Source organism: Pogonomyrmex barbatus, unplaced genomic scaffold, assembly GCF_055798465.1.
Source record: "Pogonomyrmex barbatus isolate J1 unplaced genomic scaffold, ASM5579846v1 scaffold15, whole genome shotgun sequence".
Taxonomy (NCBI): domain Eukaryota; kingdom Metazoa; phylum Arthropoda; class Insecta; order Hymenoptera; family Formicidae; genus Pogonomyrmex; species Pogonomyrmex barbatus.
In genome coordinates, this window is record NW_028297111.1 from 4,817,393 (window position 1) to 4,837,308 (window position 19,916).

The window sequence follows — 19,916 nt, forward strand, 5'->3', positions numbered from 1 at the left end:
CACAAAACCAACATATATATGTTGCGACCGAGCGGCGTTCCGTTCGTCGTTGCCCTGGAAGAATCAATACTTCGAGAATTTTGAAAGAGAAGATCGTTCCCTAACGATGTATCGTTTGATCGTTTGATGTTCGGATAACGAGTTGTGTTGTTGTTGTTTTTGCGGAACGGTGGCGGACGTACGTGTGTTCGCGGTGAACCAATTGTATATTTGTTTAATAAAGTTCTGTTCTTTTTAGTGAAGTGTGGTTATTCGCGCGCGGCTCTTTCGCTTATCACGAAATATTATTGTGACCGCCGAGAGCGCGACATTTTGGGGGATTGAAACAATTTTGAGCGCTCGTCCGGGATTGAAACAATTCTTCGGACCATTCGTTGCTGTAATGGCGGAGAGTTGGATGCTGGCGGGCATTGAAAGTATGACGGAACAGCGTGCGAAATTCGTAAATTCTGAAAGTGCAACGGGGAGGCGGATGGCTTCGACAAGGAAGAGGACTTGTGCGCGAGCAAAACAACCGGAACCGACGGATATGGAGACAGTTCTCAGACTCACATTAGAGGAGTTTGGTTTTATGAGAGCGAAGCGCGTTTCGCTGTTATAACAAGGAATGGAGACTCATGTGCTTCCTGGATAGCAGGGAGAGTCAGGATTGCGTTCGGAAGAGCAACGCTTCGCACAAGGCCAGTCTAACTCCAATATTAATTTTATTTCTGTAAATATAGGAGGATTATTTGTATATTTGCTAATGGCGTTGGAGGGTGTCGCCGCTGCAGTCCGACCTGCATCCATTGAGAGAATAGGACCATCATCTCTCTGGAGTATCGGTCGTGGGGATTCGAAAGAATACATGTATATGTGTATATTGTAATATATATATATATATATATATATATATATATATATATATATATGTATCATTGTATTGTTGACGTGTTATTCTAAACACGTTATTTGCGATAAATATCATCACATGCCTCGGTAGTCGAAAGGATAAGATGCCTGCCCGGTAAGCAGGAGATTCAGGTTCGATTCCTGGCTGAGGTGGTACTTTTTCGCAAAATAATTACGAATTTTCACGACTGGTTCGTGGTCGGGCCCCGCCGTGACGCACACCCTCCCTTCTTATTTGGGATTTATTTATTTCTTATACTCGATTTAAAAAAAATAAAGCTTGATATTTATGACAGAAGTGTCCCGTTACGAGAATTTTTGATGCAATTTAATTTAGTCGCGCGTGTAATAATTGGGGAAACGTGGAGAAAGCTGTTAGCGTCGTGCCTTAGAGCAGGGATCGGCAAAACGCTGAAATTGGGCACGGGCGCCCGCGAGTGCCCGCCTGTTGTGCACATCTTAGAAGCGTATCTAATATTTTTAGTATCTTGGGATAAAGTTCTGCATTTCACACTTACAAAAATAGCGTTGCGTGTATATATGAACGATAATGTAATCTTAAACTACTAGTACTTGAATCTTTGTAACATCATAACATTTTTTTATAACAGTTTAGCTAAAGCCGTTTAAAGATGAAATATGCAAAAATATATTGTAATATATTGTAATATATAGGACTTAAAATGCATAAGTTTTTATGAATTCAACTTATATCTAGTTAATTTTTTTATTAGTCAAATAAAGAAATATACCCTAGCATGTTTTGATTGTCCTAATAATAATAATAATAATAATAATTCATTATAGGAAAATTTTAATTAAAATGCTTATCTCTATTTTTAAATATTGTAAGTTGTCAAAATTTGTGCTAAATTAAAAATTGTATAATTAGTACATTTAAATATATTTAACGAAAATTTAAATATAACAAAGAAATAAAACAATAATATAAACAATAACAATATATTAAAATATAAATTTACAATCATAAAATTATGAATACATATATCACGTTTACTTTAACAGAACTTAGCGCTTTAAAATTTATTTTTAAATCCAGAAGAATAGTCCTTTTTTTGCGAAGAAAATTTCCAACAATTTCAAAATAAACATCTGCTAAACATTAATCTGCTAAACGCTCAAAATAAAAGAAAAACAATAACTAAGTAAGAGTATAATCAAATTGTCTCTTGTTTAGAACAGTCAGACACATTTGCGATCTTATAATTTAACGTTTGTAATGGATAATCAAAGTAAGAAAAGAACCTTAAGTTCAAGTTCGGACAGGTCTTCATGGGAAAAGAAATGGAAATAATCAAGCACAAATAATAATTAAGCGCAATGTTTGATTTGTGGAACCATTATAAATTCAAAGAAATATAATGTCGAAAAACATTATAACACAAAACATGGAGCCACTTATGACAAGATAGAAGGTTCGGAACGAATTCAACTTTTGCACGATTTAAAATCAGCTGTTTCCAACAATAAAGTAATTTTCATAATACATATAATATACTATTATAATATAAAATATGCGTTTTTTACTGTAGTCAGTTTTAATTTAATTCATTATATTTAATTATACCCGGTAAAAAATTTTTCGTAAGGACATATATGCATGTAAACATGTATAAATATATATAAATATAAATATAAATATATATATATATATATATATATATATATATATAATTATACACGAGATATGTCCATATTAGTTTCCTTCCTTTGTAAAATTTTTGTTTGATATAAAAAAATAATAATACTAATCAGAAGACATAAAAAAATTTGTTGCCTGCCCGGAAAGCGGGAGTGCCAGATTCGATTCCTAGTATGATGATTCCTAGTATGAGATAATATTTTTCGTTGTATATATTTCATGTGAGGAAGATATTGAGAATATCGAGGATTCTATTAATTGAGGGATATTTCGCGAGTGTCCGCAATTTAGCAAAAAGAGTATATCGATGTTTAATCGAAATTTAAATATTATAATTTAGAATCATATATAAACACTAAAATCTAGCTTCGCCGCGTAAGGCCTATTTTTTCAATAGTTTACATAAAAAATAATTAAAAGAATGAATAATTTTGCATTGTTTTTTTTTACAACGAGTGAAATTTGAAGAAATGAGAAAACATCGCCCATATATAATCATGTTTATGTTAATATATTTATGATTGAAAGAATATATATGATTACATATTTTTTTTTATTCCTTCAAACTTAATTTTTTGTAAAAAATATATTTATGTACGTTATGTACATTATGTACATTTACATATGTATATATATATATATATTACATGTGTGTGTATATATATATATATATATATATATATATATATACACGTTTTTACATAAAACATTTTTATTAGGTACATTACATTTAATAAAGATATCATTCTAATACAGGAAGAAGAATCGGAATTAAGTAAGCCTATTTGATGTTGTAGCACGAGTTGCCGTTAGTTTCTCTCCAGGTATGTGAAACCTGTCCTGGCTAGTTCTTATAAGTTTTTTTATGTTTTCCTTTTCCCGATAGCCTAAATGTTCTAGTCGTAATAACTATATAATTTGGGTGAATCTACTCTTTGTCGTTTCCTTCGATATTACTAGATATTTTTGCGAATTATTAATCATAGCATTGTGGTTTAATTCTGCAAATTTTTCTTTGTGTTTTGGTTTTCGTTTCTGCATAGATTTATCCAACGTTTCTTGCGATTGGGCACGTGTCAAAGAAAGAGTTTTACTAGATGGTTTATTTTTCTTCTTAGTATACGATTTTTTGTTTATTTTTGTTTATTTTCTTTAATTGAATCCCTTTGAATTTTCTAAGAGCTATACGAGAGATTTTTCCTTTATTAACTTTATTTTTCGAGGATTTTTTGATATTGAGGTTTCGAGGCTTTTGAATAAAGTAGGAGAGCTCTCATTTTTCCTCTCCTCTAGATTGGGTTGTGCCAGATTGTGCGGTGAAGTCTGGTAACTTCTTCCTTTACAACTGATGGAGTCGGAGCTTACTAGAGAAGTGCGGAAACTTCCCTCTATCTCTCCGAAATTTTTTTGGAAGGGTGAGGTCAAATCGCGTAGTGAGGTTTGGTAACTTCTCTCCTCGCAATTGATGGAGTCGAAGCCTACTAGAGGAGTGCGGAAACTTCCCTCTATCTCTCCGAGATTTTTTTGGAAGGGTGAGGTCAAATCGCGTAGTGAGGTTTGGTAACTTCCCTTCTCGCAATTGACGGAGTCGGAGCTTACTAGAAGAGTGCGAAAACTTCCCTCTGTCTCTCCAAGATTTCTTGGAAGGGTTTGAAGATTTCCCTCTCGGATATCAGGATTAAAATTTTTATTTTTCCTGCCTCTCGTTTTATTTTCATTTTTATTTTTCGAATTTTCTCCAGCGTAAATTTTAGTTGTTTGCTGGGTTTTATTTATTATGTTTTTAGTTTGCTTATGATTTCCATCCTTAATTTCATTCTTGTATAAATTCCCCTTTTCATAATCAATTATTCTTTCATTTTTTTGATTGCTAATTAATTTTATATCCTCTTCTTTTCCATTTTTGATGACTCCATTGTTTATAAACGACAAGTATGCCGGTATGTTTTTAGAATACGCCTCGAGGTTAATTTCATGATCGTCGAATATTTCATCTAGCGGTCCAAGGCGCAGGATCGGTATCTGAACTTCTCTTTCGTCATCCAGGGTATTTACAATGTTTATATATGCTTTTCCGGAAACATTTTCGACTATACTTTCTCTAGAATAAATTCCATGAGTTATTTTTAATTTGGGTAAATACCCTATCTCTACTTCTGGGTTAGCTATTCTTACGTAAAAGGATGATTCTGATCGCGGGGGTACTATAATAGTTTCCGGCGAAAAGAAAGGTACGTTAAGACCCGATACATCCAGGTATCCGTTTGCGTAGTCTAGTTTAGAGAACGTTTGTTTAAAAAAATCGTTGCCTAATATTCCAGCCTGTGGTATCGGAAAGTCGTTGGGTACTATGTGGAAGTTCACTGGAGTGTCGAAAAGAGTTAACGCAATTTCGCCAAGAATATAAATTGGGTAAGCATTTATTCCGTTTAGTCTTAAAATGTTAGAATAATTAATGCGTATCCCCTCAGATATAAAATTTTCTTTAATTATATTAGGTCTTTATAACAAATTTGGCAAATCTCGCGTTATAAACTAATATTTTGAATTTTTGCGATATTACCGCGCCGTAAATCTGACATTGCGCGCAATTTCTCTTTCTATGCGTATCGCGTCGGCTACGGTTGCTTTAACATTTATCTGTGGATTTCTTAACATTCTTTGTTCGATTTCTGGCCTTAATCCTTTGATAAAGTATTTACACATGTTCTTTTCTAATGAATCTTTAATATTTTGTTCGGGAAGGGAAGGTCCCGAACTTCGATATGCTTCGAGTATTTGCTTTCCCAAAATTTTCACTCTATTCGCGTATATTATTACATCTTCGTCGTTCCCTTGGTAGACACATCCTAATTTCTCTTGTAGTTGATAGACATTTTTCGAAGGACCGTAAATTTGTTTTAAATATTTAGTGATTTGGGCAACACTGTCAAAGTCTTAATCCTGAATGGTTCGACGTGCTTCTCCGATTATACGCGTTCTAATGATTTTAGCAAACTGAAGCTTGGTCTCATCAGGGAGCATAGATTTCGCTTCTTCGCAATCCTCGATAAAATAATTCAACGGAATATCTTGTCCGTCAAAATATGGGATGGCGTCGACGGCGTATTTTAGCGTAGCGAAAGGATTATTTTGCGTCATTTTTAAAGATTCTAGATTTTCTGTTTTTTCGTCAAAATTATCGGAATTATTACTAGCTGATGACGTTTCGTGTGCGGGAATGTTAGACTCAAATGTTTCACAAACGGTTTCGAACGCTTCTCCGCTATCGAGGTATCCTCTAGAGAAAAGGTGACGTGTTTGGAAGCGAAGGATTTATTATAGATGAGGTGGATGTGTGTACCGTTTTCGATGTGCTCGGGTTAGATTTACCGCCAGTCTCTAAACCGAGTTTATAAAGTTCACCTACTTCGGACTTATTCGAACTTGACCTCGTACTCATTCCCGCTAAAGATCACACTTTTTTATATCCTGGAGGGGCCTCCAAAAATTTATTCTAGTTCTGTTATGTCCGAGCTTCGTAAGGAGAAATTATGTTTGTGGTCAGGAGGGGAAACTCGGGTGGATGCACGGAATTGTCTTTGATCTCCCGGATCGACGTCGTGAGGTCGAAAAATTTCTCTATGTCGAAATTTTCTGAAGTACATTGTCTCTCGAATTCTGCCGCGGAGCGGATGGTGATGGCGTATTCTCCTAGAGAGATGTCGGCGAGTCTCGGTTCTATTGCAGTCAATCGCTCCGCGAGTTCTTCGGCGTGTTCGTTTTCACGACGAATCCGTTTATTCTGTTTTTCCCGACGGTGTCGCAATGCCCGCTTCGTTTGTTTATTCGGAATGGGTTCTGTTTGGTTCACTATGTAAATGAAAGAGAGAGAGAGATTGAATTAAGAGAGATAAAAGAATTGAGGAAAAAGGGGGAGAGAGGGGGGGGCAGCTACACCGAGTTAATCGGCGGCTTGCCAATTTGGAATGTTAAGGAAATCGGGGGAGGCAGCTACACCGAGTCAATCGGCGGCTTGCCAATTTGTTGTGGGATGTTAAGGTGATTGAAAGAAACAATTTAAAACGCGCGAACCAAACAGCCAGTCAACCGCGTAGGAGAATGACAAAATGGACTTACTTTTGTTGTGGCCGAGCGGAGATGAACGAGAGGTGGTGCCTTCGCTGGATTGTGACTCGAATGAAATGAAAAATCACGCACAGATTCTAATTAAACAAATTTGGCGACAACCTCGGATGATCCCGTCCAGGCGTAGAGCGAAAAGGAAAGGAAAGAGAGCGATCCACTCCAAGTCGCGATTTATGAGGAGTTCCGGAAGGGTGAAAATATTTGAAGGCGTGATGGATTTTTTGTTGACTTGTCGAATGATATTTTAGAAAAATTGCGAGTATAGAGAAAGGAGAGGAGCGGTGTTCTGTGAATTCTGGTTATTTTTTTGATTCCGATTTCCTAGCGAATGACGGAATTTGTTAGTGAAAATTTTATCCACCATTCCACAATCATTCATTGGTGTGCCCAGCCGACTAATCGCTTCTTCTTGATTGGCATTTCCCCACCAATTTGGGGAGTGTCACCCTCGAACGATCCGACGCGTTTCTTATTCGTTAAGAATTTGGTTTTGTTAATATTTCTGAATTTTATTGGTATGTCATAAATTTTTCGATGCCGACAAAGTTGTCTATCGCGAAAAGAAAAACAATTATTTTTAGATAGTGAGACGTGTCTCGAGAGGAATTTTGTACATTTATTTAGAGTCTTTCTAGATCATTCGAAGCGCCGTTTTCTTTTTCCGAAAGAGAAGAATTCGTGAAGTCCCTCGCATGTAACAATATTATTGAATAATATTATTAAAAATTTGATAATATTTGGAGAGCTTCAAGAGAGTATTAAATAGTTGAATACCTTTCTGTTTAGTAAACTTAAGCCATTATTTTATAGGTTTATCATATTGTTTTATCTCTAATTGCTACTTCCCCATCCTCAATTTACTATCCTCCCCCAACAAGAACTTCCCCTTCCCCTTAACATCACATCTCTTCCTAATCATATTATTTAGTTTTTAGTTTGTGCATGGTCGATTATTGTCTTATTCCTTCGTAGAATTCCGTTCGTGATTGATATGCATTTTGATTACTACATTATAATTTCCGACTTAATCCGTAATTTTGACGATCTCCAAGGTAATGTAATTGTTTTTTCACAGTTTTGGTTATCTCTATCGTCTCTTCTGATTTTCTATACGTTATCGTCATTTTTAAAATTATTCTCTTGATGTTGATAAACTTTCACCAGTTATTATTGTTTTATTATATTCGATGATTCAGAACAATCGATCCTTAATTGTGACTTTGCATTGCATTACAACATAGCGTCTTTTACTTGGAGATACGCTGCGATGCTGTTGCTTGGGACTTTTGTACGCAATATCTACTTTGCCGTCAGTTTACCGGATCACGAGGCAGGACTTTGGTTTCCCAATTAGTATTTTATCATTGAGGACTGCGTCAAATACTTTATAATTTATGTCCGCATGCAATTTTAATTCATAACTATGTTTCTTAATTTTATACAATTTTACAAACAGAATTATTCTTCAAAATTTTGCGAAATTTTTCTTATATATTGACGTGTATGTTCAAGATCGTTTTGTTTTATAAATGTTGTTTTTTATTAATTTCAATTTTATTACACTGAAGATGACCTAAAAAAAGGTCGAAACGACGTATGTGTTATTGTCTTATTAACCATGTATTTATTTTTCAATAATTATAAACACTATTTGTGGCAAACACATTGTATTCGCTTTTATGCTCTTGATCATTTATTTGTTGAATATAATAAACGCCTTCTAATATTAATTTTTAACTAATTCTTCTTATGATTGATTACAAATCCTAAACTTTTAATTAGATGTATTGTTCTATTAATATTATTTTGGTAATTATTAATATATTGGTAATTATTAATATAATTACCAATGCAAAGAAAATTGTCGAGAAAAATAATGGACATAACAATGGACCTTCTTGTCTTAATTTATTTAATAATGGTTTCATAATGTTTATAAATATGTGAGGACTTGTGCATAATCCAAATGGAAGGCAAGTAAATTAATATAATTTCTCATTAAATTTATAATTTGTGTAAATTGAGCAACTATAGACGTTAGATTATCTAACTGTTCCTGTATTTTTTTTAGCTTTACATCGCTTTCTCTTCTTTTAGACCTTTTTTTTGAACCTGAATCTTTTTTTCTTTTTCTCGTTTTCCATCTTTATCAGATAAGATAATAATTGTATTAATAAATTTTTTTCCGAATCATTCTTGAAAACGCTGCGAGCCCCTTGCACAACAAAAATGATGTAGGAATTAAGGATATTATATTTTATAAAATATATTATAAATATATTATATATTAAAAGATATATAATATATTATAAATATATTATATATTAAAAGATGGGGACAGAACCAGTTACAAACTTTTTCGCTTATTCGTTACTCGTTATTTTACGATACTCTCTGCGCAAGATCTCTCGACTCTCTGCCGCTCCTCGCGCTGATTGTCTCTTATATCCTTTGACTCACACATACGCATCGTTCACATACACGTACGTACACAATTTTACAATGTTTTTCCAAAATCTGGATTACGCATCTCGAAACGCTATGTCAAACGCCACCGATCGCGTCTGTCGGACGTCGAACGCCAATTTTGCTGAAGACGCCGCTGCCTCCATTAAACGATGCCGATCTGTCTTATGCGACGCCGCGATTTCTTCCATCGTCAGGCTCTCTCTCTCTCTCTCTCTCTCTCTCTCTCTCTCTCTCTCTCTCTCTCTCTCTCTCTCTCTCTCTCTCTCTCTCTCTCTCTCTCTCTCTCTCTCTCTCTCTCTCTCTCTCTCTCTCTCTCTCTCTCTCTCTCTCTCTCTCTCTCTCCCTCTCTCTCCCTCTCTCTCCCTCTCTCTCTCCCTCTCCCTCTCTCTCTCTCTCACGCGCGCACGCGCGCGCGCGCGCGCGCGCGCGCACACACACACACACACACACACACACACACACACACACAATTATCCTATACTCGGTCATTCTGCAAGGACATTCGCCCTGGAATACTTTCGTCTTCATGTTCATCGTCATCCGAATCATCGCTCGATAATTCCATCCACGCCTTCATATAATCAGCGGATGTAGATGTTTTTAATCCCTCGTGTCGCCTACCTTTTGCACGACATATCGGTCATTTCGCAGAACTTTTACTACGCTATATTGACCGAGATACTTATTAGCTAGTTTCAAGCCAGGACCTAGTTGAGTACGTCTTATCGCCACTAAATCATTTTCATTATATCTTCTCGCCGCTTTTCATCTTCTCGCAAAAGTCTTTTTCTTTTCCCACTGAATCCTAGCGATACACTCTTTCGCTTGCCTACGTAACTCATCTCGATCACTCTGAAAATTATTTGCCCATTCTCTTTGTAATAATTCTATGATTTGCGGGTTTTCTCGCACGCGCGCATGAGTTCCAAATAACAAACGAAACAGGATAGTGCCGATACTTCTATGCGACGTATAATTCAAATACAGTTGAGCCAGATCGAGATGTTTAAATCACTCTTCACGCTTAGGATCTCAGAGTTTGGTTAGTAAAAGTGAAATCAAAACTCGATTTACGCGTTCAATCTGACCATTCGCACGAGGAACTCCGGTCGTAGTTAATATATGTTCTATATTTTCTGTCATACAGAAATCCGCAAATTCTTTAGACGTAAACGCTGCACCACGGTCTGAGATTATTTGCCTCGGATTGCCAAAGATAAACGACTGTTTTTTAAGCCTATTTACAACCTCAGCCGCATTCGTCGTTTTCGTAGCATAAAGCCACACAAATTTAGTAAAAGCATCAACTATCGCAAAAATATATTTATAATGTTTTCTCATAGTAGGTAACGGCCCTAGATGATCAATATGAAACATATTTAATGGCAATTCTCCTTTCTTAATCATATTCAGATATCCTTCTTGTTTACCTTGTTTCCTTTCAGCTAAAATACAAGTCACGCAATTTCGTATTACTTTCTCGATTCTCGATTCTCGATTTTGCATTCGGTATAAAATAATCTCTAAATAAAAGCGCTTCTGTCTTCGCTACCGAAAAATGATCTTGATCATGTGTCTGCTTGATAATCTGTGTGCGCATTGATTTCGGAACAACCAGTAAAATATCTTCATTGCGCTTTTTAAATAATAAATCATTTCTTATTATGTAACCATCAATATTTCCTTCTTTTACTGCGTCAAATACCTTTTTTACGTTGCTATCATCCTGCTGTGCTTGCTTAAATTTTACAGTTAAGCTATTGTGTTCGTCTATGATCATGCAAAACGGAAGAAGATTACTTAACGCGTTTACATGCATCATATTTTTTTCGGATCTATGCTCGATAATATAATTAAATTCTTCTAAGAGTAGCGCCCAGTGGGCCACACGCACACACAAATCTTTCTTATTCATGATTAACGCGAAGGCGCGACAATCTGTCACTATTTTAAAATGAATTCCCAATAAATATACTCGAAACTTTATTAGAACCTTAACAATAGCGAGTACCTCTAATTCATAGCTCGTATATCGACGCTCTGTGGGTCTTGCCGCTTGAAGTCTTGCTGCTTGAATAATAAACAGGATGAAACGCACCGTCGTCACTTTTTTACAAAAGAATTGCGCCATAACCATCGACTGACGCGTCCGTATGCAACTCCGTCGTCGCGTTTACTCTATACAACCGTAATACAGGTTTATCGCACAAAATATCTTTTAGCCAAATAAATGCTTTTTTCTCTTCTTCTCCAAAATGAAACTTAACGTTCGATTTTAACAAATTAGTTAAGGGGCGTGCTATAATTGAATACCTTGGCACGAATTTTCTAAAATAACCGCTTAATCCAAGAAAACTTTGCATTTGCTTAATGTTGTTTGGCTCCGGAAATTTACGTACGGCCTCGATTTTTCGCGTAGATGGATATATATGACCATCTTCTACTATGTGACCAACAAATTCTACCTTAGTTTGCAAAAAACGACATTTTTTCCAGTTAATATTTAATCCTGCCTCGCTTGCAATTTTTAATACAACTTCAAGATTCTTTATTCCCATAATTTCGTTCGCGGAAGGGATTATTAAATCGTCTAAATAGGTTAACACTATCCCATCGCGTATCGCATCCTTGAAAGTTGCATTTATGAATTGCTGAAAAACTGACGGCGAGTTACAAAACCTGAATGGCACTCTCAAAAATTCGTAGTGTCCGTCTGGCACTATGAAAGCCGTATATCTCTGACTATCCTTATTTATGGGAACATGAAAAAAACTTTTTTCAAATTTAATGTATTGAAATATCTCGCATTTTGCAAAAAATTTAATTGATCCTCAATAAGTGGAAGCGGGTATCTATCGCGTATAATTTTTTTATTGAACTGTCTATAATCCACGCATAATCGAGTGCTTCCCTCCCTTTTTTCGACCAGAATCACAAGGCTCGCATAGTCGGATAAAGAAGGCTGCGCAATGTCGTCTCGAATCCACTCAGTAACGATATTATTTACTTTCTCTCTTTCTATCGCTGATAATCGTTGAGCTTGTACACGGTTCTTCGTCTCTTAAAATGATTGACATTTTAACGTTAGTCTCCTTAATCTTTACCGGTCTATAATTACTCATAATGTTTTCGAGGGCTACTCGATGCTCGTTATTTGAAATGTTTGTCAAATCTACTTTATCGGTTTCTTCGCGTCCTGTATCTATTTGAAATATTTCAGATAATGTATTTTTCGTAATCGTATTCTCTACAGGATTAATCAATACATTTCCGCCTTTTATACGCAACTCAACTGTATTTAAAAAGTCAGTGCCGATAAGAAACCTATGATTAATTACATTGTCAGCGATAACTCTAATAAGAACGGGGTAAGAATGCCTATCCATTGACACTTCTGCACAGAACTCTCCGAGTGTTACGTTTTCTCTTAGCCCTACGCCACGGAATCGCGTTTCTTTGTGATCTAACGGAGGAAATCCTATGTCAGAATATTGATCTGCACGCATAAGACATAAATCGCTCCCGGTATCGACTAACGCGACAACACTATGATCGTTTACCGCAACCTCTTTACTATATTTTGTCTGTGTTACTTGCGTTGCGACGTAATTGTCCTTCATGTCCACTCGCTCATGTTTAGGACATTTTGCCGCGATATGTCCGCGCCCACCGCACTTAAAACATTTCGAGTCACTTTCTTTCGTTGGACAATCTTTACCATAATGATCCAACAAGCCGCAGTTGAAGCAATTCCTCTTCCTTTGCTCATTCTTCTTGTTCTCGTTGCTCATGTCCATCTTCGGCCTGATTTTTCCTCGCTATTTCTTATTCTTCTTGTCCCACAATGTGATTCGCTCGAACGATTCCATTAATGCTGCTCTTGTTTTGAGACTCGCGCTTGATCTCTTAATATGCGATCAGGAATGCCATCGATAATATATTCGACAAACTCCTCGTCCTGTATAGGAACGTGATTTCCAAGAATGACCTTCTGGTGCACGTAATCACTGAATACTTCGCCCTTTCTCCATACACGTTCCTCGAACTTTTTACGCAGCAGTATTTTATTGGGACGATGATCAAACATAGTCTTAAGTTCATCAAGTAGAGCTTCCACAGATACTTCCACAAGTTCAACTCTTGAATGTAGCCATTCCTGTGCCTTTCCTCTTAGTCGCATACAAATTAATATTTTCGCATGCTGTTACGTGTAAGTCGCGACGTAATGTGTAAAGGAATTAAGAATTCAGAGAATTCATAGGATTGTTGTAAGGTTGAATTTTATTTCTCGCACATGATACACTTGACGAGATTGTAATGTTTTTCCTTCGAGTTTTTGACGAGAATTGAACTTCGTGTTCAGGAAGGATCTTCGTCCAAGACGAGGTAGGCGGTATTTTGCTAACGTAATAACCAATAACGCGACGCGTTTTGATGCAAGAATATAACGATTGAGACGGTTTTCTAAAAGGGGAAAACTACGTGAGAATTTTGGAAAACGTGATGATGTGTTATGAGTTGTTTGGACAGGACTAAAGTGAAAGTGTGTCGGGAAGAAAGAAAAAAGGAAAGGATGTCCTGAATTACTTAAATAACACGATACTTAAAATTCGTTTGACAAAGGCGAACAAAAAGAAATAATAGTTTTCAAATACCGAGTTGCGGCACGTAACAACTCCCCCCTTAAATTGAAGATCCTTCTTGATATATCGCAAAATACATTCGGGTTTCGTAGATATAATTATAGTCAATTTGCGTAGCTTAATAATAATAATCTGAACGTGACAGTATGGTGGCTTAAAATTACAATTATAACATATCGACACACACTCTAAGTTAATTACTTAATAGTTTAGTATAATCATACGCAGATATTACTTATATATATACGTGACTTACAATTAACGTTAAATTAGATTTGAAAGTCGATCATTTCAAGAACGACGTCGGCGTGTCTCTGTATTTCTTTTGGGTTCTAAAATTAAATTACCTTGGGAGGGTTCATTATATTCAGTAGGAATCGCAGTAAATGTAACCTGTCGATTATTATCTTGCGGATGGCGGGTGTTAACATTATTGTTGAAATGAAACATTTGTAAAAATATTGAGTACAACCTTCTTTTGGTACGCAACAGACTTTAATAATGTGAATGATTTTACTTATTAATAAACATTTCCCTATTATATACAAAATAATTAGACCGACAATGGTATATAATATATAATAAAACCAACTAGTTACCTTTCGATAAAACGTTTCTGTCCGATGATGTTTACCTAATACCTCCGCTTCTCTATAAATTTCGTCTAAAGCAATGCTCGCTGTCTTTAATAAATGGACATCTAAATTAGGAGTTTTATCAATATTTAATAAAGGGAGATCTGAAATGTTTACATTATGTTTCTTAAGGTCTTCGCATAATTTGCTCGTATTAAGTTTAACATTAGGTATGAAGTCTTTTTCAATGGTATTAATAATTTCCGTTTTTCGACTCCGTAACAGAGCATTATCTGAAATGGCATCGCAATTCGCCGATAATTTAATAAGTCCGGTAGAGAATAATTGGGTTTGTCGTGGTTTGTTATCTTCGCACAAAATATGAAGAGTTTCATTACGAGGAGCAGTGTATAGCCATGAGTTTGTAGTTTTTAATTGATACCAAACTGTGTTGTGAATTCTCATTACTCGGATATCGCATTCTTTTAATATGCTTTTTAATCTAGCTGATCTTAATAATTCAGATTCACAGTTATGAATCGCCAAAATTTGATATAATGAATCCGTTTGTTTGCAAATCATCACGTTATTAATTTTCTTACATTTAGATACATCATGCTCCGTTAGATGAGTATACAGTTGTTTATCGGATCTAATACCTAGGTATAAATTGGATTTATGAACGCATAAATACTCCTTTCGCCCTGCTTGATTGGTAGTAGGATCGTGTGATATAAGGTGAAATCTTTTTGTTCGATTAACGGCATTTCTATTACATAAATTAATCGATGATTTTTATAAAATACGTTTATGTCGCTAACATCTATTAGATTAGTAAATTCGTTAGATTCCAAGGCTACAGGCAATCACTTATCATCTAACGCATATCGGGTCGCTTTTAAATTATTGAACAATTCTTTTGGTGTGAGTATTTTTGGATGAATTAAGCCTCGACGTGCTAGTAATATGGCGTCTGTTAATACTCCTAATTCTAATTCGTATTCAAGCATCATTTCTGAACACCATAAAATATGAATTAATTTTGGTATTTATCTGAACGTCACATCTGTACATCAGATAACGTTTTCGTGTTCTTTAAAATTTCTTTATTAAGAGTATTTAAGTTAAAATCTATTTCTTTAAATTTTTGTTTGCTTGCCGTAAAAGCATTTGAAAAATTACCAATAGAAGACTGGATAATACTTATTTGTTTTTTATATAGATTTGTTAGTTGTCGTGAGTTATTATATACGAGATTTATTTGTTCATTAAAATAATCTGCATCGGATGAATCTAGTGTACCAAAAAGAATTTTCGCTATTTGACCAACAAAATCAAAAACTCCTCGTGGATCTGCGCTTGAATTCGTTTATATCATCGGCTCGTCCTATTAAATCATTAATGGTTTCTCTATTAATTTTTAAACTTGCTATCTTACGTTTTAAGCGCTGTAATTCTTGCGCTCCCGAGCATGTACGCCCGAAGTTATATATAATGTAACACAAAAAATCTATCTTATTAGTATAAATTTTTAATATTTCTTCTTTTTCTTCTAATGGCGCAAGGTTTACATAATTTACAAATTTCCAATGGTCTCTAAAAATATGTAATTCTCCTAAATTTTCGAAATAAATCCCTGCTAATTTCTCTAGCGGTTGATTAACGAAGAGGTTTGTTTCCGAATTAACCATCCTTATTATCCTGCAAAGAGAAATATGCGCGTTTCAATTTATTGACATGTAAGATTTGATTATGTCTACCTCTTTTAATTTCATAATTAACATCGTTTATTCGATGCAAAACTTCGAATGGACCATCGTACTGATCCGTTAATTTTTTATCTGCCTGTTTTAACTGTTTCGTGGAGTATGTAAACATAGTCTCCAGGATCTAGTATTAAAGGTTTTACGCATTTGTCATAATATTGTTTAGCCGATTCTTTAGCTTTTTGGAGATTTTCCGCTGCGTGTTTTTTCAAACAAGTTAGTCAGTTCTCTCAACTAAATCTACGAGAAATTCTCTATGTGTTATTCCTTGTCGTGGCTCAACAAGAGTCGAAGGTAACCGTGGTTTGCGACCAAATATTAATTCATAAGGAGATATCTTTATACTTTCATGATACGAAGTATTATATGAGAACATTGCGGCATCTAGAAACGAATCCCAATTATTCTAATCTCATTAATATAAGGTTTTAAGTATTCGGCTAGTACATGATGAGAACGTCCCAATGATCCATTTGATTGTGGATAATAAACGCTAGTTTTGATTTGTTTTATTTTAAAAATTCTGCTAATTTCCTTCATTATTTCTTCTGATATGTTACTATCTTGATCAGACAACAATTCTGCAGATGAACCAAAAGTATAAATAAATTTATTAATTATTATATTAGCTATCGTTGTACTGTTAGTATCTGATAATGGATAGCAAAACTTTGTCAACTGATCCTGCGTCGTCAATATATATTTATTCCCAGTTTCTGTTTCCGGTAGAGGTCCTACAATATCTATCGCAACTTTTTGAAATGCCTCGCTTGGCGTGTCTGTAATTAACATAGGAGCTTTCGTCTTTTCGCGGACTAATTTTCGTTTTTGGCAATCGTGACAAGCTTTTATATATTTTTTCACGTCTTGTTTCATCCCATGAGTAATATTGTTGAATTCGTTTTAATGTTTTCGTGACGCCTTTATGACTATCGATTTTTGAATTGTGTAATTCTTTGAGTATATCTTGTTTTGTATTCGGATCAGTAATTTCTTTAGGTACGGATTTTAATAAAAATACTTTAATTGGTGTGTCTTTAAATATATATTTAATCATTTGAGTGATTCTTGCTTTATTTGTAATATCTCCTATGGGAGCTATTGATATTATCATTTGATTATTCGAGATAGCATATTCTTTTAATTTAATTAAACACTCGAATATAGTTTCTAGATTTACAAGTACCTGTTTATTTTTTCGTGTAATAAGATGTATCTCGGTTGAGCGTTTCTTTTTTATTACGTTAATATCTCCTAGTGTTAATGTTATATTTTTCGCTTTATTTCCGTCAATTTTTGATAGTGTGATTTTAGTGTAATTTTTGGGGAAGGGATCGCTTCTTTTACTAATAATCCTTTTATGTTGTCTGAAATCTGAGGAATTATATTATTTGTCTTCCATAATGAATCATTTAATGCATGTTGTAGAAATAAACTGTAACTAGGATTTACGTGATTGCTACTCGAAGCTTTACTTTGTAAGACTGATATTTGCGGTATTCGAGAAAGAGCGTCTGCATTAGTGTTTTGTTTTCCTTCTTTGTATAAAATTTCGTAGTCTTATTCTTCTAATCTTAATTTTAATCTCCATCGCATTAAACGCGACGATGGATCTTTAACGTTAAAAAGCCAAATCAATGGTTTATGATCGGTTATTATTTTAAACTTTTTGCCGTACAAATATGGTCGAAAGTATTTTGTAGCCCACACGATGGCTAAAAGTTCTTTTTCTGTGGTATCGTAATTACGTTCTGCTTTGTTAAGTGTCCGGGAAGCGTAAGCAATAGGAAGATCGTATCCAACTTTACCTTGTGATAGAACCGCGCCAATTCCTTCGTCGCTCGTGTCTATAGTTAGTATGAATTCCTTATTAAAATCCGGATATTGTAATATAGGTTCGTTCAATAATAATTCTTTGATTTTTCCGAAATTTATTTGTTGTTGCATTTCCCATTTGAATGGTATATTTTTCCTAAAAAATGATGTAAAAGGTTGGGTAATTACATTAAAATTTTTTATAAAACGTCGATAATATCCTACAACACCTAAAAACTGAGTTCTTTATGGTTTTTCGGGACGGGATATTCTTTTACCGCTTTTATTTTTTCTGGGTTAGGTTTGACACAGTTTTCAGAAATTATATGACCTAGATAAAGTAATTCTTTTTTGAAGAATTCACACTTGTCCGGTTGTAGACTAAGATTGGCTTCTCTTAATCGTTTAAAGAGTTGAATAAGTTTTTCAATATGCTCTTTCAATAATTCCGCATAAATGACGATATCGTCTAAATAAACAAAACAAATGTTTCCTTATAAACCCGTTAAAACGTTGTCCATTAGTCTTTGGAATGTCGCGGGAGTATTCTTTAAACCGAAGGGCATTTTTTTATATTCATAATGATTATTAGGTGTACTGAAGGCGGTTTTAATTGTGGATTCATAGGAATTTGGTGAAAACCCGAAGCTAAGTCGAAACATGAGAAGTATCTGGCTTTACCTAGCTGGTCAAGAATGTCCGTTATGTTTGGCAAAAGGTATGCGTCCCCGATTGTTTTTTTTTATTTAGTTTACGGAAATCTATTACCAATCTCTATCTTTTGTTACCATCAGCGTTTTTTCGGTACTAACCATAACGGAGAATTAAACGGAGAAAGTGAAGGCTGAATAATATCTTAATCAAGCAGTTTATTTACTTGTTGTTTTGTTTCCTCTTTATGAACAGGAGAGTATCTGTATTGTTTTACAACTATCGAAGTGTCATCTGTGGTGGGAATGGAATGTGTAATTCTATTTGTATCTTTTAGTTTATCTCCCGGTAAATAAAATATATCATTATAATTTTCGATAACTGGTAGTATAGAGAACTTTTCTTCTTTATTTAAGTGATCTAGTCGTAAATTTTCTTTCAATATTTTCAATCTATCCGTTAAATTATTTGAGATAACCGAATCTATAGAGTATGTAGGGCTGTCCCTCGGGCTCGTGTCGATTAACACTGGCTCTACATTAATTGCAGGTATCTCGATGTTAATTTTCTCTTCCATTATGTTAATTACATACGTACGAGTTTCATTATTAGTTTTACAATATTATTTATAAGGAAAACATCACGCAAAATTTCTTGTTGATTTATTAATCCGTTTTCCGATATTATTTTGTTTTGTTTTAATTGTGCATAAACACATGCTTCTAGCTTGTAGGGTTACTATATTACTAAATTCTAATGGATATATTATTTTTGATTGTAACGGCTCGCTTTTTAAAATTTATTTTTGCATTTTCCTGCTGTAAAAAGGTTGACCCTATAATTCCCTGTTCTTTTAATAGAAATTTGCTAGGTACTACGTGAAATTCATGAACTCCGTTTTCCGAGTTTAAGTATACTGTCCCAAGAGTTTGTTGCTTTTCTTCTGTTATGCCTTGAATTTCGACTTTGTTATCCTAATATACTAACGTGTCGCGAAGTAAAGAACTTGCTTTAATAATATTAATATCAGCGCCCGTATCTAACAAGAATTGATCTGATGGATTTGTGAACTCGTCGAAGAGGATAATGATAAGATTTCGGGAAGTTGTTCGGATTGTGTATGTTCTTGCGTTGTTTCTATTATGGATTGGATTCGCGCGACTCGTTGATTGGCCTAAGCGTTGCGCACTCTTCGCTTGGCCTTGGTAGTTTAAATGCGAATTATTAGATTGATTGCCGTTATAGATGTATTGCCGTTATAGTAATTATTTGGTGAGTTGATAGGGTTATTTCGATTATTATAATTTCGTCTACT

At 34.8% G+C, this 19,916-nt stretch overlaps 2 protein-coding genes across 7 annotated transcripts in view; one reads left to right on the top strand and one right to left on the bottom strand.

The window, feature by feature from the left end:
• The window catches only part of rho-5 (rhomboid-5), a 473,385-nt gene that overhangs the window by 137,138 nt on the left and 316,331 nt on the right, over window positions 1–19,916 (top strand). The window contains exon 1 of one of the 6 annotated variants that reach the window (XM_089073460.1): window positions 3,357–3,378. The exons of the other annotated variants lie outside the window; for them this stretch is intronic. The gene's annotated coding sequence lies outside the window, so the exon portion shown is untranslated. Of the gene's footprint in view, window positions 1–3,356; window positions 3,379–19,916 lie in introns of those variants that run through there. 6 annotated transcript variants of the gene reach the window in all.
• Window positions 3,385–5,996, bottom strand: LOC148937290 (uncharacterized). The gene is made up of 4 exons (XM_089073693.1): window positions 5,927–5,996; window positions 5,530–5,751; window positions 5,118–5,412; window positions 3,385–5,054 (listed from the first exon to the last, which is right to left on the bottom strand). Exons 1-4 carry the CDS (start codon window positions 5,994–5,996, stop codon window positions 3,737–3,739), a joined length of 1,905 nt encoding a protein of 634 aa, XP_088929819.1. The 3' UTR covers window positions 3,385–3,736.